The sequence below is a fragment of the Quercus robur genome, chromosome 10 (assembly GCF_932294415.1).
Source record: "Quercus robur chromosome 10, dhQueRobu3.1, whole genome shotgun sequence".
Classification (NCBI taxonomy): domain Eukaryota; kingdom Viridiplantae; phylum Streptophyta; class Magnoliopsida; order Fagales; family Fagaceae; genus Quercus; species Quercus robur.
Genome location: NC_065543.1, coordinates 37,174,149 through 37,191,311, shown reverse-complemented (window position 1 = coordinate 37,191,311; position 17,163 = coordinate 37,174,149). Strand labels below are relative to the sequence as shown.

Genomic DNA, 17,163 nt, shown 5'->3' with positions numbered 1-17,163 from the left:
TCGTAGACGGCTTAAAGTTAGGCTCCCAACATCGGATGGAGAGGTAGTGCCCACCAATAAACCATGGACCTTCTCGGAAAGCCCTGTCATGGTCTTCCTTTGCCTAGAACTTTATAAGGAAAAAATCACTACCCAATCCGACACAGTCCATCTTCTGCTTTGGTTTCCAAAGGTTCAATAGTCGTGAGTACAAGAAATGATACCCCATGATCTTTCCAAACACTTTCACGATGAGGGCATTCACCCAAGGAGCTCTTATCTTCGCTTTCATATCCCTAGAAAATTTCACTACCTTCTCACCTGTAGGCAGGTCAGCCAACTCATCATCAGACTCGGCTTCTATCTCCATGTTGGGGCCAACGTCAAAAGCTCGTTCAAAGGCCCCAGGAATCTCTCCTACCAGCTTTTCCTTGTAGGAACTGCTCTCTTTCTGAGGAAGAGAGGTGGCATCGTAGCGAGGTGAATCCATACAATGGTTCTCTTTGACCTTCTTGGTGCTACATTGAAGCTCATAGTCTTCTTCTCTTGACCTGAACGCACTCTCCATTTTACAAAGCTCCAATTCCTTTTTCCTAAAAGAATTTCTATTACCCTACTTTTGCTGCTTCTGCATTGCAAAGCAAACTTTCTCTTTGAAGTACAAACCGTAAGGTACAGATAAGCTTTTTTGGGGAAAAACTTGTTCCACACATTGTGTGGAAAAACCTGTACCAAAAATAATTGAACTCGTAACTTAAAGTCACGAGTTCAATTATATTTTGCTATGTGTGGATCCACACACTATGTGGAATAAACACTACCTTTTATTTTTCATCTTTCTATGCCATATTCTTTTCCTTATTCTATACCAAGTCATCAATCCTTACTGTTATTTTAAAGCATTGAAATTGAGGATACAGACAAATATTTTTGGAATTTAAAGCAATAAAAAATGTTACAGCACCCTTCAATAAAGAAAATTCTCTTACATTTCACGAATCAAGAAAAATAATATTGAAAGAAACTTTACAAGAATGGAAGCTTTAAATGAAAAAGCAGCTTCTCAATCTTACATGGAAGCCTCTATGATGACAACAAATAGAAAATAAATAATACATATTATTTTGCTGGGAAATATGTGGATCCCAACAAACTAATTGAAAGATGCTACATGTACAAACAATCAATCTTGGTCACAACTGGGTAGTTTATAAACCAGCAGAAGACATGAATAAACCCTCCCAAGATGATATAGGCTACCCAAAAAAATCAATTAATACAATTAGAAAAATAAGAAAATAGTGAAACTGTCATTTTAGCTTTTGCCTGTCTTGAGCTTCTTTCGGGCTTGGTCAGAGTCTTCAGCACTTGCAACTCTAGAGCGTATTGTCCCTTGATTGCTAGTTGGAACCTCATTAACCTAGGAACCATTGGAAGACAAAGTTTAGCCAAGTTTTACAAGTTCTACAGAGATGGAAATAAAATATGTGCACTAAACTCTAATAAAAATTTTACTTGAAAAGAGACTTCGAGTACCAATTGTGGTGTTAAATATTAATATACTTATATACCTTTACAACAGATGGTGGTCTGGTCGCTCTACCATTAGATTGCTTTCCAAGCTCAATTTGTACTGAGATACTGGCTTGTGACAAATCCACTCCAGAACTCTGCAGTGCTTCTGTCAGAGTATTTAACAACCTGTTCAATACCAAATACCCCTTCATGTTAGAGATTTTTAATCAATAATTGATTCAAAGTACGGCTCTCAAAATGATGTTCACAAATTACTACTAGGCAAAATCTCCTTTTACTGACTAATGGAGAATGAATTGAGAACCAAGTCTACCATGTAGATCACTGACTTCAAGCAAATTTTTCTTTTTATTGCTAAGTTACACACACCCACCTAGTAGGTTTTGAAGCACAACCTCACTCTCCACCCCACCATGCTTTTTCAAGGGGAGGAAGTGCCATTTAAAGGATGACATTTTCGATCAACAAGAGGTCTGACCTTGGTGCGATGATCAGTGCTTTTTGTCCAAGCAATGAGTCACAATTCAAGTTTGGGAATAAGCCTCTCCAAAATTTAGGATAAGACTGTATATCAACCACCTTTCCCTGACCCTACAAAAGTGTGAGTCTTGTCACTTGTGTACTAGGTACGACTTTTTTTTTATTGTATACATGCTAAAAGGTTTATTCCAATCACTCTCGACTTGATGTTGAAATGAGTTCAAAACTCATGCCTAAGTGGCCTAGGGCTAGGAATAGTCAAAGCTGACAGGGCTTGTACAATAATGGGAAATCAGCATCCTCCAACCATCTTACCAAGACTATTATAGCTATTACATATATCGTCTATACAAATTTAGAACAAGGTGCCAATCATCAACAGCATGAGTTGCTTGTTCCCTAATATGGAAGAGCTGCTCAGTGAGCTGAAGGCAAGTCAACCTAGGGACATCATTAAGAAGAATATGGTCCAGTGCAAATGCTATCTGCAGCATCCAACTCAAATAATTGGAGTCCTGTTGTAACCTAACAGGATAATGGTCCTTTAAAGATCATGCCACGAGAAGTGCCAAAAATTTAGGATCACCTAGGTGCCTAATCTGGCAGTTCAATAAGTGTCTTAATAGTGTGTACATTTTAATGTTTATCAGACATGAACCAACAGTATTAAGACCCAAAGTGAAATTCACAGTTTGTCTAATAATGTGTGGCTTACCTTAAAGAAAGTCAAGATACTAAGTAATCATGTAAATTACACATATACTTACCCTTGAGAATACACACTTGAGATGCTAATGGTACCACCTTCAACAGTCAAGTCCTGTTCTTTTGGCTTGTCACTAGTTGTGCCGCTATCAGTAGGACATGATCTCAGTTGACATAACTGTGGTTGAGGATGAGATGAAATGTTTTCTGCATCAGATGCCAATTTAGGAGGAAGTTGAGGTACTGCACCACTAATCCTGACAGGTGTGAAGACATTTGGCTGCAGCGACATAGGAAAGGGTATTCCCTTATTGGTGATTATGGGGTGGTTATCCATCTGTTTAAAGGTAGTGGCAGTACTTATGTCAGATTCTACTGGGTTCTGTGCACTCCCAGCAATGGTTGGAGAGACGCAGATATTTTTCTCATCAAACTTCCCAGCAAACACTAATGCAGGAGCAGACGCATTATTTACACCTCGTGATTGATCAACATAACTTTCTGCTGGTCTGTGATTGTTTCTCTGTTTCAAACAAGGGAGATATCATCAACTATTAGGTTTCAGCAGTGGAACGGATTTGATGCAGCACAAGATTGAAAGTAAAATTGAGAAAAATAAACAGAACAAAAAAAGGATAGACCTAGGAATAAACACCAAGCCAAAAACCTTGGAATCAATACCTAGATAGCTAGGAATCAACACCAATCCATTGGAAAATTCCAACGAAATTTTTTTTTCGTCAATCATATGTGTTCATAATGTTTTCTCTGGAGCCTTTAAATATGTTCTAAATTACATCAAATAAGTAAGGAGAAATCAGCTCATAATTTGAACAGCAATCAAATCCCTTAAAACCTCAAAATAAAATTCAAAATCCCTTAATTTAAATCGGTAACAATATGCTGTCTGCACCAACTCTCCCAGAGTGGGAGAGACTTGACCCCGTCTAGAATAGCTTTAGGTAGTACTCTAGCAAGTCAGAGTCTAGCTACTGCAGTTTGTTTTTGGTAGTCCACATGGCATGGAAACCAGGTTGATTTAACACTTTGAATGGTCTAAAAGTAAACCACTTGAGCCTAACATGTGCTGACTTCAAATAGACAAATACCCATGGATCCATTAACCAAACTGTTGGGTGTACACTGGATTACAAGGGAAATGTGCTCTTTGTTTGATGCCACCTCAAACTCTTTTAGGCGTATTGTGTTTGAGTTTCTTTGGCCGCCTCTCTAGGTTGGGATAACACATGCTTAACCTCACTCTTGTTAGATGTCTTAACTTCTTTTGGTGTGTCCAGTTTGATGTTCACTGTTACTCATTCAACAGAGTTTCTAGATCTTACAGTTAACATGATTTGAATAGTCTAAGATTTTTTCCATGGTAGCCTAGGTCTAGAAATTAGACACTATGGTAATGTTTGCAAAAGGGTATGCAAAATATGGATGCAATTGAGATAAGCAAACAAGATTCTTTGCAAAATAAATTTTCAATAGACTATGATTTGGCTTAAATTCAAATATTTGTTCTCCAAATATATGATCATTATATGTGTGTAAAATAAGCATTCTTTAAAATGCAAAAATTTCCACCTCACTAAGTCCATTTGGATGATACACACACAAAATAAATCATTAAATACATAATAAGAAGTAAGAAATCTAATGAGTGTTGATTTTTGCAAATTACACAAAGAGCATAGAGGCAAAATAAAATTTACCCATGGCATCAATTTTGCCGGTTCATGGCTCCATCCTTGGTATGACCCCTCATACTTGTGTACTTTCTCCTGTAAAAACTGAATGTACTCGATAACCTGCAAAAGATTCCAATACCCCACCATTCAATAGTTAGCACAACGTAAGGTGAGGGAAAGAAGTGAAAGGGCAGATAACAATAAGATATGTATATACCTCTAATAAAAATGATGCCTTATCTCTCTTTTGGTCACTATTAGGAATGAGTTCCCTCAACATCTGAAATCTGCATGGTAACTTCATTTTTTTAGAAAAAGATGTTGGCAAAAACCTAATTAGTACACAATCAACTGATTGCTTCTAAAAACAAAAAAGAGCCATAATGCTAACCGGTACTCCCACAAAACCATAAATCTTTTATTTATGTTTGACCAGGGGGAAAACATTACTTGCATATGGTTATGCAGAACATCAATATGATTAATGTAAGTTTCCAACAAAAAGAATCACCACAGCTGTCAGGTGCTGCTTGTAGCATCCATAAAAAATCAAAAGACAGACACACAGAGAGAGAGGAAACTGCAAAAGCACTCACCCCACTCCCTGTATTTCAAAACAAACTGTTCAACCATTCTAATCTAACTTGCAAAACTGCTTTTGCATTATCTTCTATTTGATTATTTATCAGCCTTGTTCCCAACTTCACCAGAGACAACCTTAGACAGCTATAATGGTACTAGGAACAAACCCCCAAACCTCCACTCACAAACTATATGAAAATGAAACTACAATTTAATTAAAAAAAAAAATGACATTTATAAAGCAGATAAAATAACATAAAAAAAAGGGACAAATTTCAATTCAACTATTTTGTGCATCAAGAAAGGGGAGTTGAATGAAAAACTATTATACAGATGATATGTTTCATAAAAGAGACTGCCAGAAAGTTTTAGAGGTTCGCAGGCAATTATGTTCATGTCTATTAGGGACTTCAAAGTTGTATCATTACAAGCATGTCACACTCTAGTGATGAAATTACTAGGACCGGGACTGCTTAGTTCAATAAATAACAAACATCATGGCAAATATTAAGCAGGAATGAGAGATGTTTTAATTAATATTTGATTCTCCAAAAAGAAATAAACACCCTCCAAGTACAACAACTCAAACACACCTGCAACAAATACAGAGACATAGTTCATGTTGGGGATTTTACCAAATCAAGGAGTAACAATGAAAGAACAAAATGAACATATCAAGTAAATAGAAATTAGTGATCGACTTGGAGGCACAATTAAATGTTATAGTTAGACAATATTTGTCTCAATATGCAAGTTACTAAAGAGTTTCTATAAACTTGTCTCTAGGATACTACCAAGTTTATTGGGTTTTACAAATAGCAATTTTGAAAAATACCCACAGGATTTTTTGTGTTTCTTTGTAACTTATAAGTCTCTATTTATACCCATAGGGTTATATTTCATCAAAAGACACGTATGAAGAGTTAAAATGTTTCATAAAACCGCTCACAAGACTTGAAACCTCTTTAAACTCTCTGAATAATCACTAGAAAATTCTACAGAAATCTTATTTTGCGACTTTCGATCGGTTGAAAGTTCCTTTTGATCGATCAAGTGCTCTTTTCGATCGATCAAACAGGAATCAAATAGCGATCGATTCATCCAGAGACTCCAGGATTATTTTTTTACCATTTCAATTGATCGAGCCAAAGCTACGGCCAATCGAACATACTTAATTTCGAATTTTCACTTAGAAAATTCCAGAAGTTGAATTTTCACTTTAACAACCTTATAAAACAATATTATCCAAACTAAAACATCATTATTACAACCTATCCATGCATATACCTATATATACAACAGTTCCAAATGAGAAAAAGAGGCTGGAAGACTTACCTATCATTAATTTTACTCCTTCTACGCTGCTCTGTTGCAGAATGCTTGGAACGTGGCGTGTTAGCCTTCTGATCAGAGCTCTTCCCGTCCACTTTTACCCTCAGCTCCCCTGCATAGACTCACACTTTCTAATTCAATGAAAACAACAAGGGAAACTAAAAGAAACAATCTTTTACTACATTTCATATGTCTATATAACACAAGAATCTGGCAATGAAGCCAGTTTCTTGGGAAACAAGAAACGAAGTAATAATAATTAATATCAGGATTTGAGTGAGAATATACCTATGTGGGGAGTAGTAGTAGCTGTAGTAGCAACAGGAGTAGAGGGCTCTTTCTTAAGGACAAACTCTTCCTCATCGTCTATTATTATGTCATCTTCATGGGCACTACCTTGTGCGGATTTGATCATTTCCATGAAGCTTTTGTTCTTGTTCTTCTGCCCTGTAGCCCTGTTCAGCATTTCCTAAAAACCCATTACTCCCTTGATTACAGTGCATTAAACTGAAAAGGAAATGAAAGAAAACAACATGAAAGAGAAACAGAGGAAGGAGAAATTGACTGACTGAGAGGAAGAGAGAGAGCTGAAGCTGTTGCGGTGGTTGTCGTTGTTGTTGTTGTTACTGTTAGACGACAGTGATGGCCTCTCTGACGACGTCGTCCATTGTTGTCCACTCAACTTCGCCCCAGCTTCTGTACATGCCAAGGTTTCAGTGAAGTGTGTTTTTTTTTTTTTTGGTTGGATGTCATTTAGGATTGAATTTTCGTATTTCCATTTGTACCGAACCAGTATACTATAACTATCATCAATTATACAGTATTCAGTACAGAGGATGCCCGAATATTATAATTCAAAAACTAGTTCAGAAGGGTACAATTTAAAAAATAAAAACACACATATAGTGTAAAAAGTTGATAAATTTGAGTTATTTTTAACTAGACAAACAAATGGTATTCAAACTCTCTTCTAGATGTATAATTTGATATATGTTTTTATGGTTTATTTTGTATTAAATTAACTTAATTGACGCAAAAATTAAAAAATTTAGATTAAACACATGACACAAAACTATACTCCAATTTACATATAAAAAAGTTTTGACCACATCAATTAATTATTATTATTTTTTTTTAAGAAAATCTGTTACGACCAGTACTCTTTTTTGTTGTTGAGAAAATGTTATGACCAATACCAATAGCATTAGCAAGTGTAATAAATTTAATAGTTTATTAAGCCATGACCTTAGTCTTTATTAAATTTTTTATTTTCTGCTATGGCAATTTTATCCTTCAATTCTTTTAGGAGTATATTCATCCTTGGATTATATATTAAGTAAAAAAAATTTATTCATAGTTATCAAAAACGTATGAACTGATGATAAAATCAATAATAATAATTAAAAAAAATTTAAACCTACTATTTCTTTTATATATTTTATTTTATTTTATCTAGTTTCCTCTTTCTTTTCTTCTTCTTTTTTCTTTTTGGCCCTTGTATAGGAGATGATGATGGGCTATCCCGGAATGTTGCGTAGCCTACTGATGGCCCAAAAGGCCCATCGAAACATTGCAATCAACCAAACTAATCAAACGTTGGTCACCCAATTAATTGTCTTCCAGGGAGGGAGAGCTGCTCCAATTAATTTTAAATCTAGAACGAATTTTATATCTGGTTTCTGGATGATCCCTAATTTTTTATATGTATTTAGAAGAAGAAAAAAAAATTGAAAATTTTTAATTAGTAGATTATAGATGGTTGCTTCATTGTTTGAACCTACATTATTGGAGATTATTACACTTGCAATGTCTCACACCTTTAATAATTCTTTTATTATTACATTTCAATGTCGATTCGAAATTTTATTTTTATTATAATTATTTTTTTGGTTACGAGGAACTTGACCAGCCTGATTTGAAAATTTGTTCTCCAGGAAGTGGTTGTACAGCTATGCAACAGAAATTGAAAGGACACCCAGAATTTTTTTTTTTTTGAATTATTATTAATTTAAATTGTATTAGGATGAGAGTTCTAACCATAGACCATAATTTCATATTCTTAATGTCTTACAATTGTATATAAACTGAATATTAATTTAAATTGTATTTATTAGGTAAAGACTTCTGACCATAGACCAGCATGTCATAGTCTTAAATTTATTTATTTATTTTTTTGAGAAAGATATTCTTAATCTCCTATGATAACATATTCAATATCATTTTCAATATATAGCCCTCATGTCATGTCCCTATATATATGATAGCTGATAATAGGCCTACTTTTTGCAACGCTTCAAATTCAAACAATCAAGGACTGATTTTGCAAGAAAAATACAAATGGAAAGAATAGATGCACAAATTACTTTTCAAAATCTATGTGCTACCCTCAAATTAAACTTTGGGCCTTTTTTTCCTCTCAGGTGAAGGGAAAATACTTGAGCATTTTCAAAATAAAGTGAAATGGTGTTCTCTTCTATTATATTTATGATAAATCTTACCATAAATTTAATGAATGAACCTTATCATAAATATAAAAAGAGTAAGTACCATTTATCGAGTTCTAAGAGTAACTAAAAATTATTCATTATGAGTTGTTTTAGACCATGAACGAATGAGGGGCTCCAAGGAGAGAAAAAGAAAGAAGAGGTTAAAACCAGTGACAAAACTTTGGCTGTTCTTTAAGCTCACTAGGCACACAAACTACGTATGTGTCGGACTGTCGGTAATGCATGCATGAGTGAATGTTGAAAAAAAAGAAAAGTTATGGGACATAAAACGATTAAAACGACTTTGTTTTTTTACCTCTTGTGACTGGATTTTCACCCATATTCTCCTTCCCTGTCTTTCCCTTTTTCAACGCAGATTCTTCCCACAATGTGAACCCACTTCCTGTATAAGAACTGGAGTTGGAATTTTCATCATTCCTATCTGTACTACTTGTTTGTGCTACTGTATATATTGACCCCTCTGGCTTTGGAACCCTTTGATTAAAATAGGATGAAATGTGGCTTATAGTGTAAGTCCCAATCCCTCCGGGGAGAGTGTGCTCCACCGAAGGCGGTGGTGCCGGAGGAGGTGGCTTTTCCACCGATGATATCTCAGCTGTGGTTTCTTCCTTTGCACTGGTCTTTCCTATCCGCTCTAATGGTTGCAAGAAATCATGAGTTTTGAGGTAACTTCCTGTTCATGCATGAAGAAACAAAGGAGTTCCTATTTAGATCTAGGTAAGACTGATTAACGAGCATATGTTTATGTAATTATGGGCAACAGGAACAAAAAAGCTCTCGTGTTTCAATTATACCAAGTCAAGTCATCCATGTAATTTTTCTTTTAAAAAAAGTCATCCATGTAATAATTTAATGAATGAAAATCATAGGACGGGAACTTGGAAGATTGGTATAAAATCAATTATAACAAATGAGTATAAAACTGAATCACATGTTATTCACTCATTGAATTATGATATGAGCGATTAGATATAATAATTACAAAAGATACTTTCTCCACAAAGAGAGAGACCTGGCTAACATGTACTCCATGTAAATTTATAAAAATTTTAGAGCCACACACCTTAAAAAAAAAGTCCTCAACTACCTCTATGAAATTTGCAACCAAACAATATCTCTCTCTCTCTCTCTCTCTCTCTCTATATATATATATATATATATATTAAAAAAAAATTAAGTCTTTTAAAATTTTTGACAACTATACAATTCATGGAATTCAGATCTGAACATGGTTCTCATATTAAATTAATATGAAATCTGAATGGGCAAAAGTTAAACAAGAAAGTTCAAATTTTGGTGTCTGGTGGTATGAGCTATATTAAGAAAATTTCGAATTTGGCAGAAAAAAAAATATGATGCTAAAATTTTCAAAATTATCTAACCTAGCTACTAAAATTTTCAATTTAAAATCTGTTTAGATTAACATTATAGAGTTGTAATTTTAATTTTTTTTTTTAATAAAAATACTAAGAGTCTTGTAACTCTATTAATATTTCTTAAGGTCTGTTTAGATACCGTTTATTTTACTAAAATCTGAAAACTTATTGCTGAAACACTGTAACAAAATAATTTTTAAGTTATAAATAGTACCGTGGGACCTAGTATTTACCTAGAAATCTGCATTTAACGTGTTTGGCTAAATCATAAACAGTGCCGTGAGACTCAACCAAAAACGCAGAACACAACTTTATTCCTAGGCAAACGCTTGCTTAGTGTTTTTTTTGGGTCAAATCAAATCAAATATTTTTGATATTTTTAATTTTAAAAAAATTCCCCCATCATAATAAATACCAATATATGAAAAAATTAAATACACAATGCAGCTTTTGCATGCATGTGCGATGGACATAATTTCAGCACCATTAAAATCACATTTCATGAATGAAGATGAAGATCAAGGGCGTGACTCATGGGGCTGATAGCAGTGTCTCAAAGCATTTTTTTGGGTAACATGTGTGATATTGATGATATGCTTGAATAGTGCCCTTGATGTGACACGTCAAATTTTGATTTGTCAAAATCCTAAATGGGTCCCACCAAAAGCCCAATTCCAATCTGATGGTGCTAATTGCTAACTTCTAACCCCTTCCTTTTCGGATTCGACAACCTGTTTAAAAAATCTGCCCACTTAAAACTCATGGCCCAGATCCATGATTCAATTGCCGTCACGTGCACACACACAAAATTGTGATGCCTATTCATTATTATTCGAGAATCAAGATTCAAGATAGATATATCTGCTTTTCATTATATATTTTCTATTTACATCCAAAACATTAAAGTCCGTTTATCAAAAAAAAAATAAAAAAATAAAAAAACATAAAAATCCAAATTACCAACTCCCCCAACAAAACAAAAATCTTTAAAACCCAAAAAAAAAAAAAAAATCCTTTAATTTTTGAGATCTTAGATGACTGAAATAGAAAAAATAAATTTCATTATTTTTTACTATATTTAAAAATTAAAAAAAATAAAATTTACCTTGAGCAGATGGCCTTGGATCTTGCTGGGCAGTTGAATGAGTGTACAGTGACAGAAAATCATGTGTTGGTTTTCGTCCTATACCAAAAAAACAAAAACCAAAACATATTTTCATTGTTGTCTAAACGAAACAAATCTGAAAACAAAAAAACATGTTTCTGAAGTACCTGCGGTTCCAAAGGGACGAGGTTGAGGAAGCTCCATGTCCTTTTTTTTTTTTTTTGAACTGAATTATGTAAAGAAAGTATCCTCAGAGCCTCAAATTCAGTGAATTCTCTGACTAATAATTGAATTCTTCGAAAATTCAGAACTCTCAAAGCGGAATTGGAACGTTGGAGCCTCAAATTCTCACTGGTGCTTCTCAGATCCGCGTACTAGAGAGAAGAGAAAGATCGAAGGCGCATTCACTTCCTCGAATAAATCGAATAGCTCCAAATTATGTAATTGCTCTCAATTATTGCTTCAAAGACTCGGGAAGAAAATTTTCTTGACCAACAATTCAGCTTTACATATTTTCCGTACACGTAAAAGTAAAACCATGAGCCCGGAAAAATTGAGTCACAGAAGTCAGCGAATCTGCCATCAGAATTATCATTAAACAAAAAATCAAAACCTTAAACCACAACATAAAGATCCATAAACATAGTAGGATAATAATGGATTAACTGCTAGTTTGATCAGAATTACAACAATTGACGTGAAGTTTCAACTCCCAGGTTGTTGAACAAAAGGAAACTGAATTTGAAACTCACAGTTTACTCACCAAAGTGTCTGAATTCAAAGCTTTAAACACCAATAATGCAGAACCAATCTCCTTCGAATTTCGACCAGCATAAAATAAAATAAAAAAACTCTCTTTCTCTCTCTTGTTGTTTTCTTTTTCCTTTACTATCTCTCTCTCTCTATCTTTTTCTCTTCTTGTCTTTCGCTTTTCTTTTTAAATTCTTTGCTCTAAAAACGAGCAGTGCGGCGAAAGGCTGGGCTTAAGGCCGGACTTTCTCTCTCTCTCTCTCTCTCTCTCTCTCTTCTCTCTCTATGTCTGCTGCGTAGTTGAAGATCTTTTATACAGTTTATTTTGCATTCTGTTTTTCGTTTTTCGTTTTTTTTTTTGTTTTTTTTTTTTTTTTGGCCTTTCGGGTCGTACTCCGTTAGTTGAGAACGCCGTTAAAGTAACGACGTTGCGGCGGAGATGACGTCGTTAGAGGGTATGAGTAAGACGGAGTTCTGTTTTTACTTTGAATCACATATTAGGAATTGTGGTTCACGGAACGGAACTCAATGATTTTACTTTGTTCATTTTTTTTTTTTTTTAATGTTTTTGGCAATCCCGATTTCTTTTTTTTATTATTTCGGCAATCCCTATATTAATTATACTATTATTTTGTCCTGCGGAGTTTTGTGCGCTTCGCTCAAACTCAAAAAAAGTTATAGGTACCAATGTTTACGAGCACATTTAATTTAAGTAAAAAAATAATAATAATAGTAGTAATGTGTTTGGATTGTAATGGACAGAGATGTGCTCGTAACTTTTTTTTTTTTTTTTAAATAAATAATATACTCCCATGATCCCATCAGAAAGTAGAGACTAATCCTTTGAGTCTTTGACGTTTACACCTAGCAAGTAGCAAATGGTTTGGGTAAGGTTAATTGAGTTACGGGAAACAAATAAGTCATTTTCAATGGATTGTAAACAGGTTGAGTCCATCAAATTACGAGTTAGTTTTTATTTTTTCACATGCAATATTATAATAATAATAATAATAATAATAATAATAACTAATACTATGATTATGTTGTCTTTATCATCCTTTCATACAAACAAGAAAACAAATAACAAATTTGTTAAAAAAAAAAAAAAGAGAGTAAATAATACATAGATTCTTAAGTTTATATAATTCATAGTTCACCAATAATATCATTACCATAAAAGAATAAAGAAAAAAAATTACTAAATGTCATAGACCATAACGTGTTTATTTTGAGTACAGTATATCATCAATATAAATACTAGATATACTTGTAAGACTATGAAGAATGAATATATTATACTATCTAATCTAAATCTAATAAGTTAGGGGAAAGTTCAGTTTAAAATGTTCCAGGTAGAGTTAACCCAACTTGATCGAGGATTAAGCGAGTCAGGTACATGTTGACTATTTTTTACCCCGAGTTGGATTGAGTATTTTTCTTTGAGTTTGGATTGTATAATGGGGCTTGGGTCCAATTTTTTTTTTTTTTTTGGTCTACCTTTGAGATTACCTTTAATTACATTTCAGAGTTTATAAATGAATGAAACAAATCATAATGAAAATGAGTAAGATTTTTTTACAGTATTGGAGAATTTAAATAAATACTAATATATATATATATATATATATATATAAGTAGAAATTCTACTCTAACCTAACTAAGTATATATATGTGTGAAACTTCCTCCTAAAAACTTGAACTCCAGCTCTTACATCTCCACACCCCACAAGTACTTATACTTGTGAAATGACCATTACACTAAGAATGTGCGGTGATTTATAAAGATATTCTATAATATCTCATTTGTGTTTTATAGAAATAAGTATAGAAAGCATAATTTTGCCACAATTAATAAGGGAAATAATCATTTCATCCATTTTCCCACGAAACAGAAATACCTATGAATGAGTGAAATGGAATAGAGATTTTCTAATTAGTCATTCTATTCCTTTTTTCATTGTTATGATATTAATTCGTTTCTACAAAACTGTTAAAGTGTGGGGCATATAAGTATATCTAATATCTTTTAAAAAAATAATTTTATTTCGTTCATTTCCCCTTTCTAAACAAGATATAAAGCAATATCATTCTGGTGGATCTAGCATTCATGTTATCATATTTTAGTCTATTCTTCTTCTTCTAATTACTTAACTAAAGTGATCTTAAACCAAAAAATGTAATTAAAGGTAATTGGGTATTCTTCTTCTTCTTCTACTTTTGAGAACACAATTACAATTTTGTACCTCATGTAATCTTAATATTCATTTGTTAATACGATGTTATTGAAATTAAAATTTTAAGTAGTAGTAATAATAATAATAATAATAATAATAATAATAAAGAACAAAATAGTTTCTTATATGATAGGGATTTAATAGTAATTAACACAAAATTATTTTTTCACCAACATTTTTTCCACCCAACCAAAAAAAGAAAACATAGATACATTTTTTATTCTCCCACTTTTCTATCCTTTTGCCCAACACACATGAAAAAAAAAAAAAAAAAAACTTTTCTTCCTTCTGGTTTTTTATCCTCTCCTTATATTTTCCATTATTTCAGCTTTTCATCCTAGTGTGCAAATCTCCTCTTTGTTTGGGATTTAAGAGAGGCAGTTGATAGAAAACCTTATAATTTTAGAGAGATTGTTCTCATACCAAATCCAGTACACATTGCTCAGATAAAAGGCCTTTTACATTGTAATAATGTTTGAGAAATGCAGTATAGACTACTAGTTCAAATAAACTTAAGATTCCTAGTATAAATTGAATTTGAATTATATATTAGGATTATTTTTTGAATCCATATCTCAAACAGAAAAAAAAAAAAAAAAAAAAAAAAAAAAAAAAAAAAAAAAAAAAAATTCTAAATTATTTTAGTGAAGAATTAAGTAAAGCAAACTAGTGTGACTTTGTTTTTTTGAAAACATACTAGTATAACTTGAATTTGACTTAAATAAAGACATGATTTACCTCCAAACAGGTGTGAAGTAAAATTCCTCTTATTCACTATATGGCAATTCAATTGATTATCCATTTGTACAAATGAGTCATACAACTTATCTAAAATACAAACAAATAATTTAATGAATCAACATGTAATGGTTGGAGTTTTTATTTTATTTTTTGGTTGGAGTTAATTCCTCCAAAACTATATTTATAATATAAGAAGTGCAACGTATACAACATTTTCACAACAAATCTTAGATAATAAGTTGTTACTGGTTCTAATTTGAACCACTACTAAATTTACTTTTTTATCCACTAGTATTAACCAGTAATAACTTGTCATTTAAGATTTGTTATAAAAGTATTGTGAAAATGTTATAGATGTAACATTTTTCTTATAATATAACATGATATAATAGGATTGGGTATTCAATCTATATAAAAGTTGGAATTTTATAGCTCAAAATTGATTTAAAATGCTAATATACCATATATAATATTTTTATTTTTGTTTTCTATCACTTGAGATAACTGCTGTTAGGCAAAAGTCTTATAGTTTAATTAGTAACTCCCCATGCACAAAATGCTTGAGAATCTAAGGGGGAATGATTTAAGTTGTAGGGGTTAGTAACATATTGTAACTATCTCAAAAAATATATATAATAATTACAATTAACTTATGGAAAGGCATGAAATGATCACATGTGAGTTCTTTTCCAAATTTTATTTTACTGATTCAATTGGTAAAATCTATTGTGTTCAAAAAAGGGAATCGAGATTGAATTCCACTTGTAATATGAATGGGATTTTCTTATTATAATTCCCATAGTTACAAGTCGGCAGATATTTGAACCTTGATTCTCCTTTATGAAGAATAGCAAAAAATACTGTTAGGTTATAAAACTCTTGAATAATATTAGTACAACAACAAAAATCCATAACTTGCTTATATGGCGAGTTGTGAGTTATGAAGTTGTGGATTCACCATTTTTACTCTACCACTCATGACCCGTTACATGGACAAGTTGTGGCAAATGATATGAATTTTGTCGTGGTTATTCAAAACTCATAGAAAGAATGGAAATTAAAGACAAAACACTACATCCTTTTGTGTAGTTCATAGATTCAATGGGTCTCTAGTGGACCCAATAAAAAAGAGAAGGAATCTTAGCCATCCTCACAATCTATGAGGAAGGTACTTGGACGTGTCATTTTGCTAAGTAGTCCCCTATAAACTGCTGAAAAGTAATTAAAAATAAAACAAAAATAAAAAGATTTTTTTTATAGAAAAAAATCCTTATTTTCTATCACATCTTTTCTTTTCATGGCACCCTAATTTGGCATGCGCCAGCCTTTAAATTTCACATGTACACCTTACATATCACGGATTCTAGTTCTAATTTTTTTATTTGTAAAGAATCTTTAATCGTAGTAAAAAATTGTTGTCCTTTAGCTCCGACAATCATGGCGAGCATTCACATAGTGGTGCATACATAGATACAATGCAACAGCTTGGCGTGACAATTTGTACATAGTGGTTCATTCATTCGTTTCTTTACTAAACATTTCTTTGAATAGTATTAAAATTGGCAGAACATGGTGTTCTCTATTCATAATTTGTACCTTTTTTCTCTATATTATACTTTCATACTCACTCGATCATTATTAGACAAATGGGCACCGCTAGTTCTCAGCTTTTCTAATCCATATAACTAAAGTGTCTCAGCAAATTCTTAGAAACCTCATCTTTGATTTGTGTCTAGTTTAGCTTAATATTTTATGTGCTTAATTTGAAAAATATGATATAATGTTGGGGAACATGCGTTACCCATTAGGTGGAACCAGCTTAACTTTGTTCTAGGGGAATAAGCCTATAAAATTATACAGTGTTGAAAATTATAATCAAAAGATCATGTGACATTTAAAAAAAATAAAAGATCATGTGACAAATTAGTAATCATTTGAACTTGAAAATACTTAAGATAAAGATGATTTTTTTTTTTTTTTGGGGTGGTTAACATGGGTGTTTTAAAATTCTTTGAGAGTCGTCTAACTATTTCCTAGAGTATTTGTAGTCCTTTTGTCTCACACATATTAGGTAATTATAAGAAAAATTCCCTTGAGAATGATCTCACCCAAAGACGTTGGGTAAGAATTTTGAATCAAGGA

The 17,163-nt window shown here is 32.6% G+C and overlaps 1 protein-coding gene across 4 annotated transcripts; it reads right to left on the bottom strand.

The window, feature by feature from the left end:
* Positions 1-894: 894 nt before the first annotated feature.
* LOC126701511 (transcription factor BIM1) lies at positions 895-12,328 on the bottom strand. Of its 4 annotated transcripts, none has more exons than XM_050399651.1 (12): positions 12,049-12,326; positions 11,464-11,872; positions 11,297-11,374; positions 9,111-9,488; positions 6,878-7,004; positions 6,597-6,763; positions 6,312-6,420; positions 4,612-4,681; positions 4,419-4,514; positions 2,763-3,223; positions 1,551-1,680; positions 895-1,399 (listed from the first exon to the last, which is right to left on the bottom strand). In XM_050399651.1, the coding sequence occupies exons 2-12, from the start codon at positions 11,498-11,500 to the stop codon at positions 1,295-1,297; spliced, it is 1,758 nt and encodes a 585-aa protein (XP_050255608.1). In that variant the 5' UTR covers positions 11,501-11,872; positions 12,049-12,326; the 3' UTR covers positions 895-1,294. The 4 variants fall into 4 exon arrangements, with proteins under 4 accessions (XP_050255608.1, XP_050255607.1, XP_050255610.1 ...); XM_050399650.1 differs by having other exon boundaries at positions 12,060-12,326; XM_050399652.1 differs by lacking the exon at positions 895-1,399 and adding an exon at positions 1,994-2,106 and having other exon boundaries at positions 12,060-12,328.
* Positions 12,329-17,163: the final 4,835 nt, after the last annotated feature.

Excerpts from the sequence above, each read along its gene's own strand:
- LOC126701511 (XM_050399651.1), bottom strand. The coding sequence starts at position 11,500 with ATGGAGCTTCCTCAACCTCGTCCCTTTGGAACCGCAG. Across the intron at positions 11,375-11,463 it reads TCGTCCCTTTGGAACCGCAG|GACGAAAACCAACACATGAT; the intron begins GTACTTCAGAAA and ends TTTTTGGTATAG. Across the intron at positions 3,224-4,418 it reads CGGCAAAATTGATGCCATGG|AGAAACAATCACAGACCAGC; the intron begins GTAAATTTTATT and ends TGTTTGAAACAG.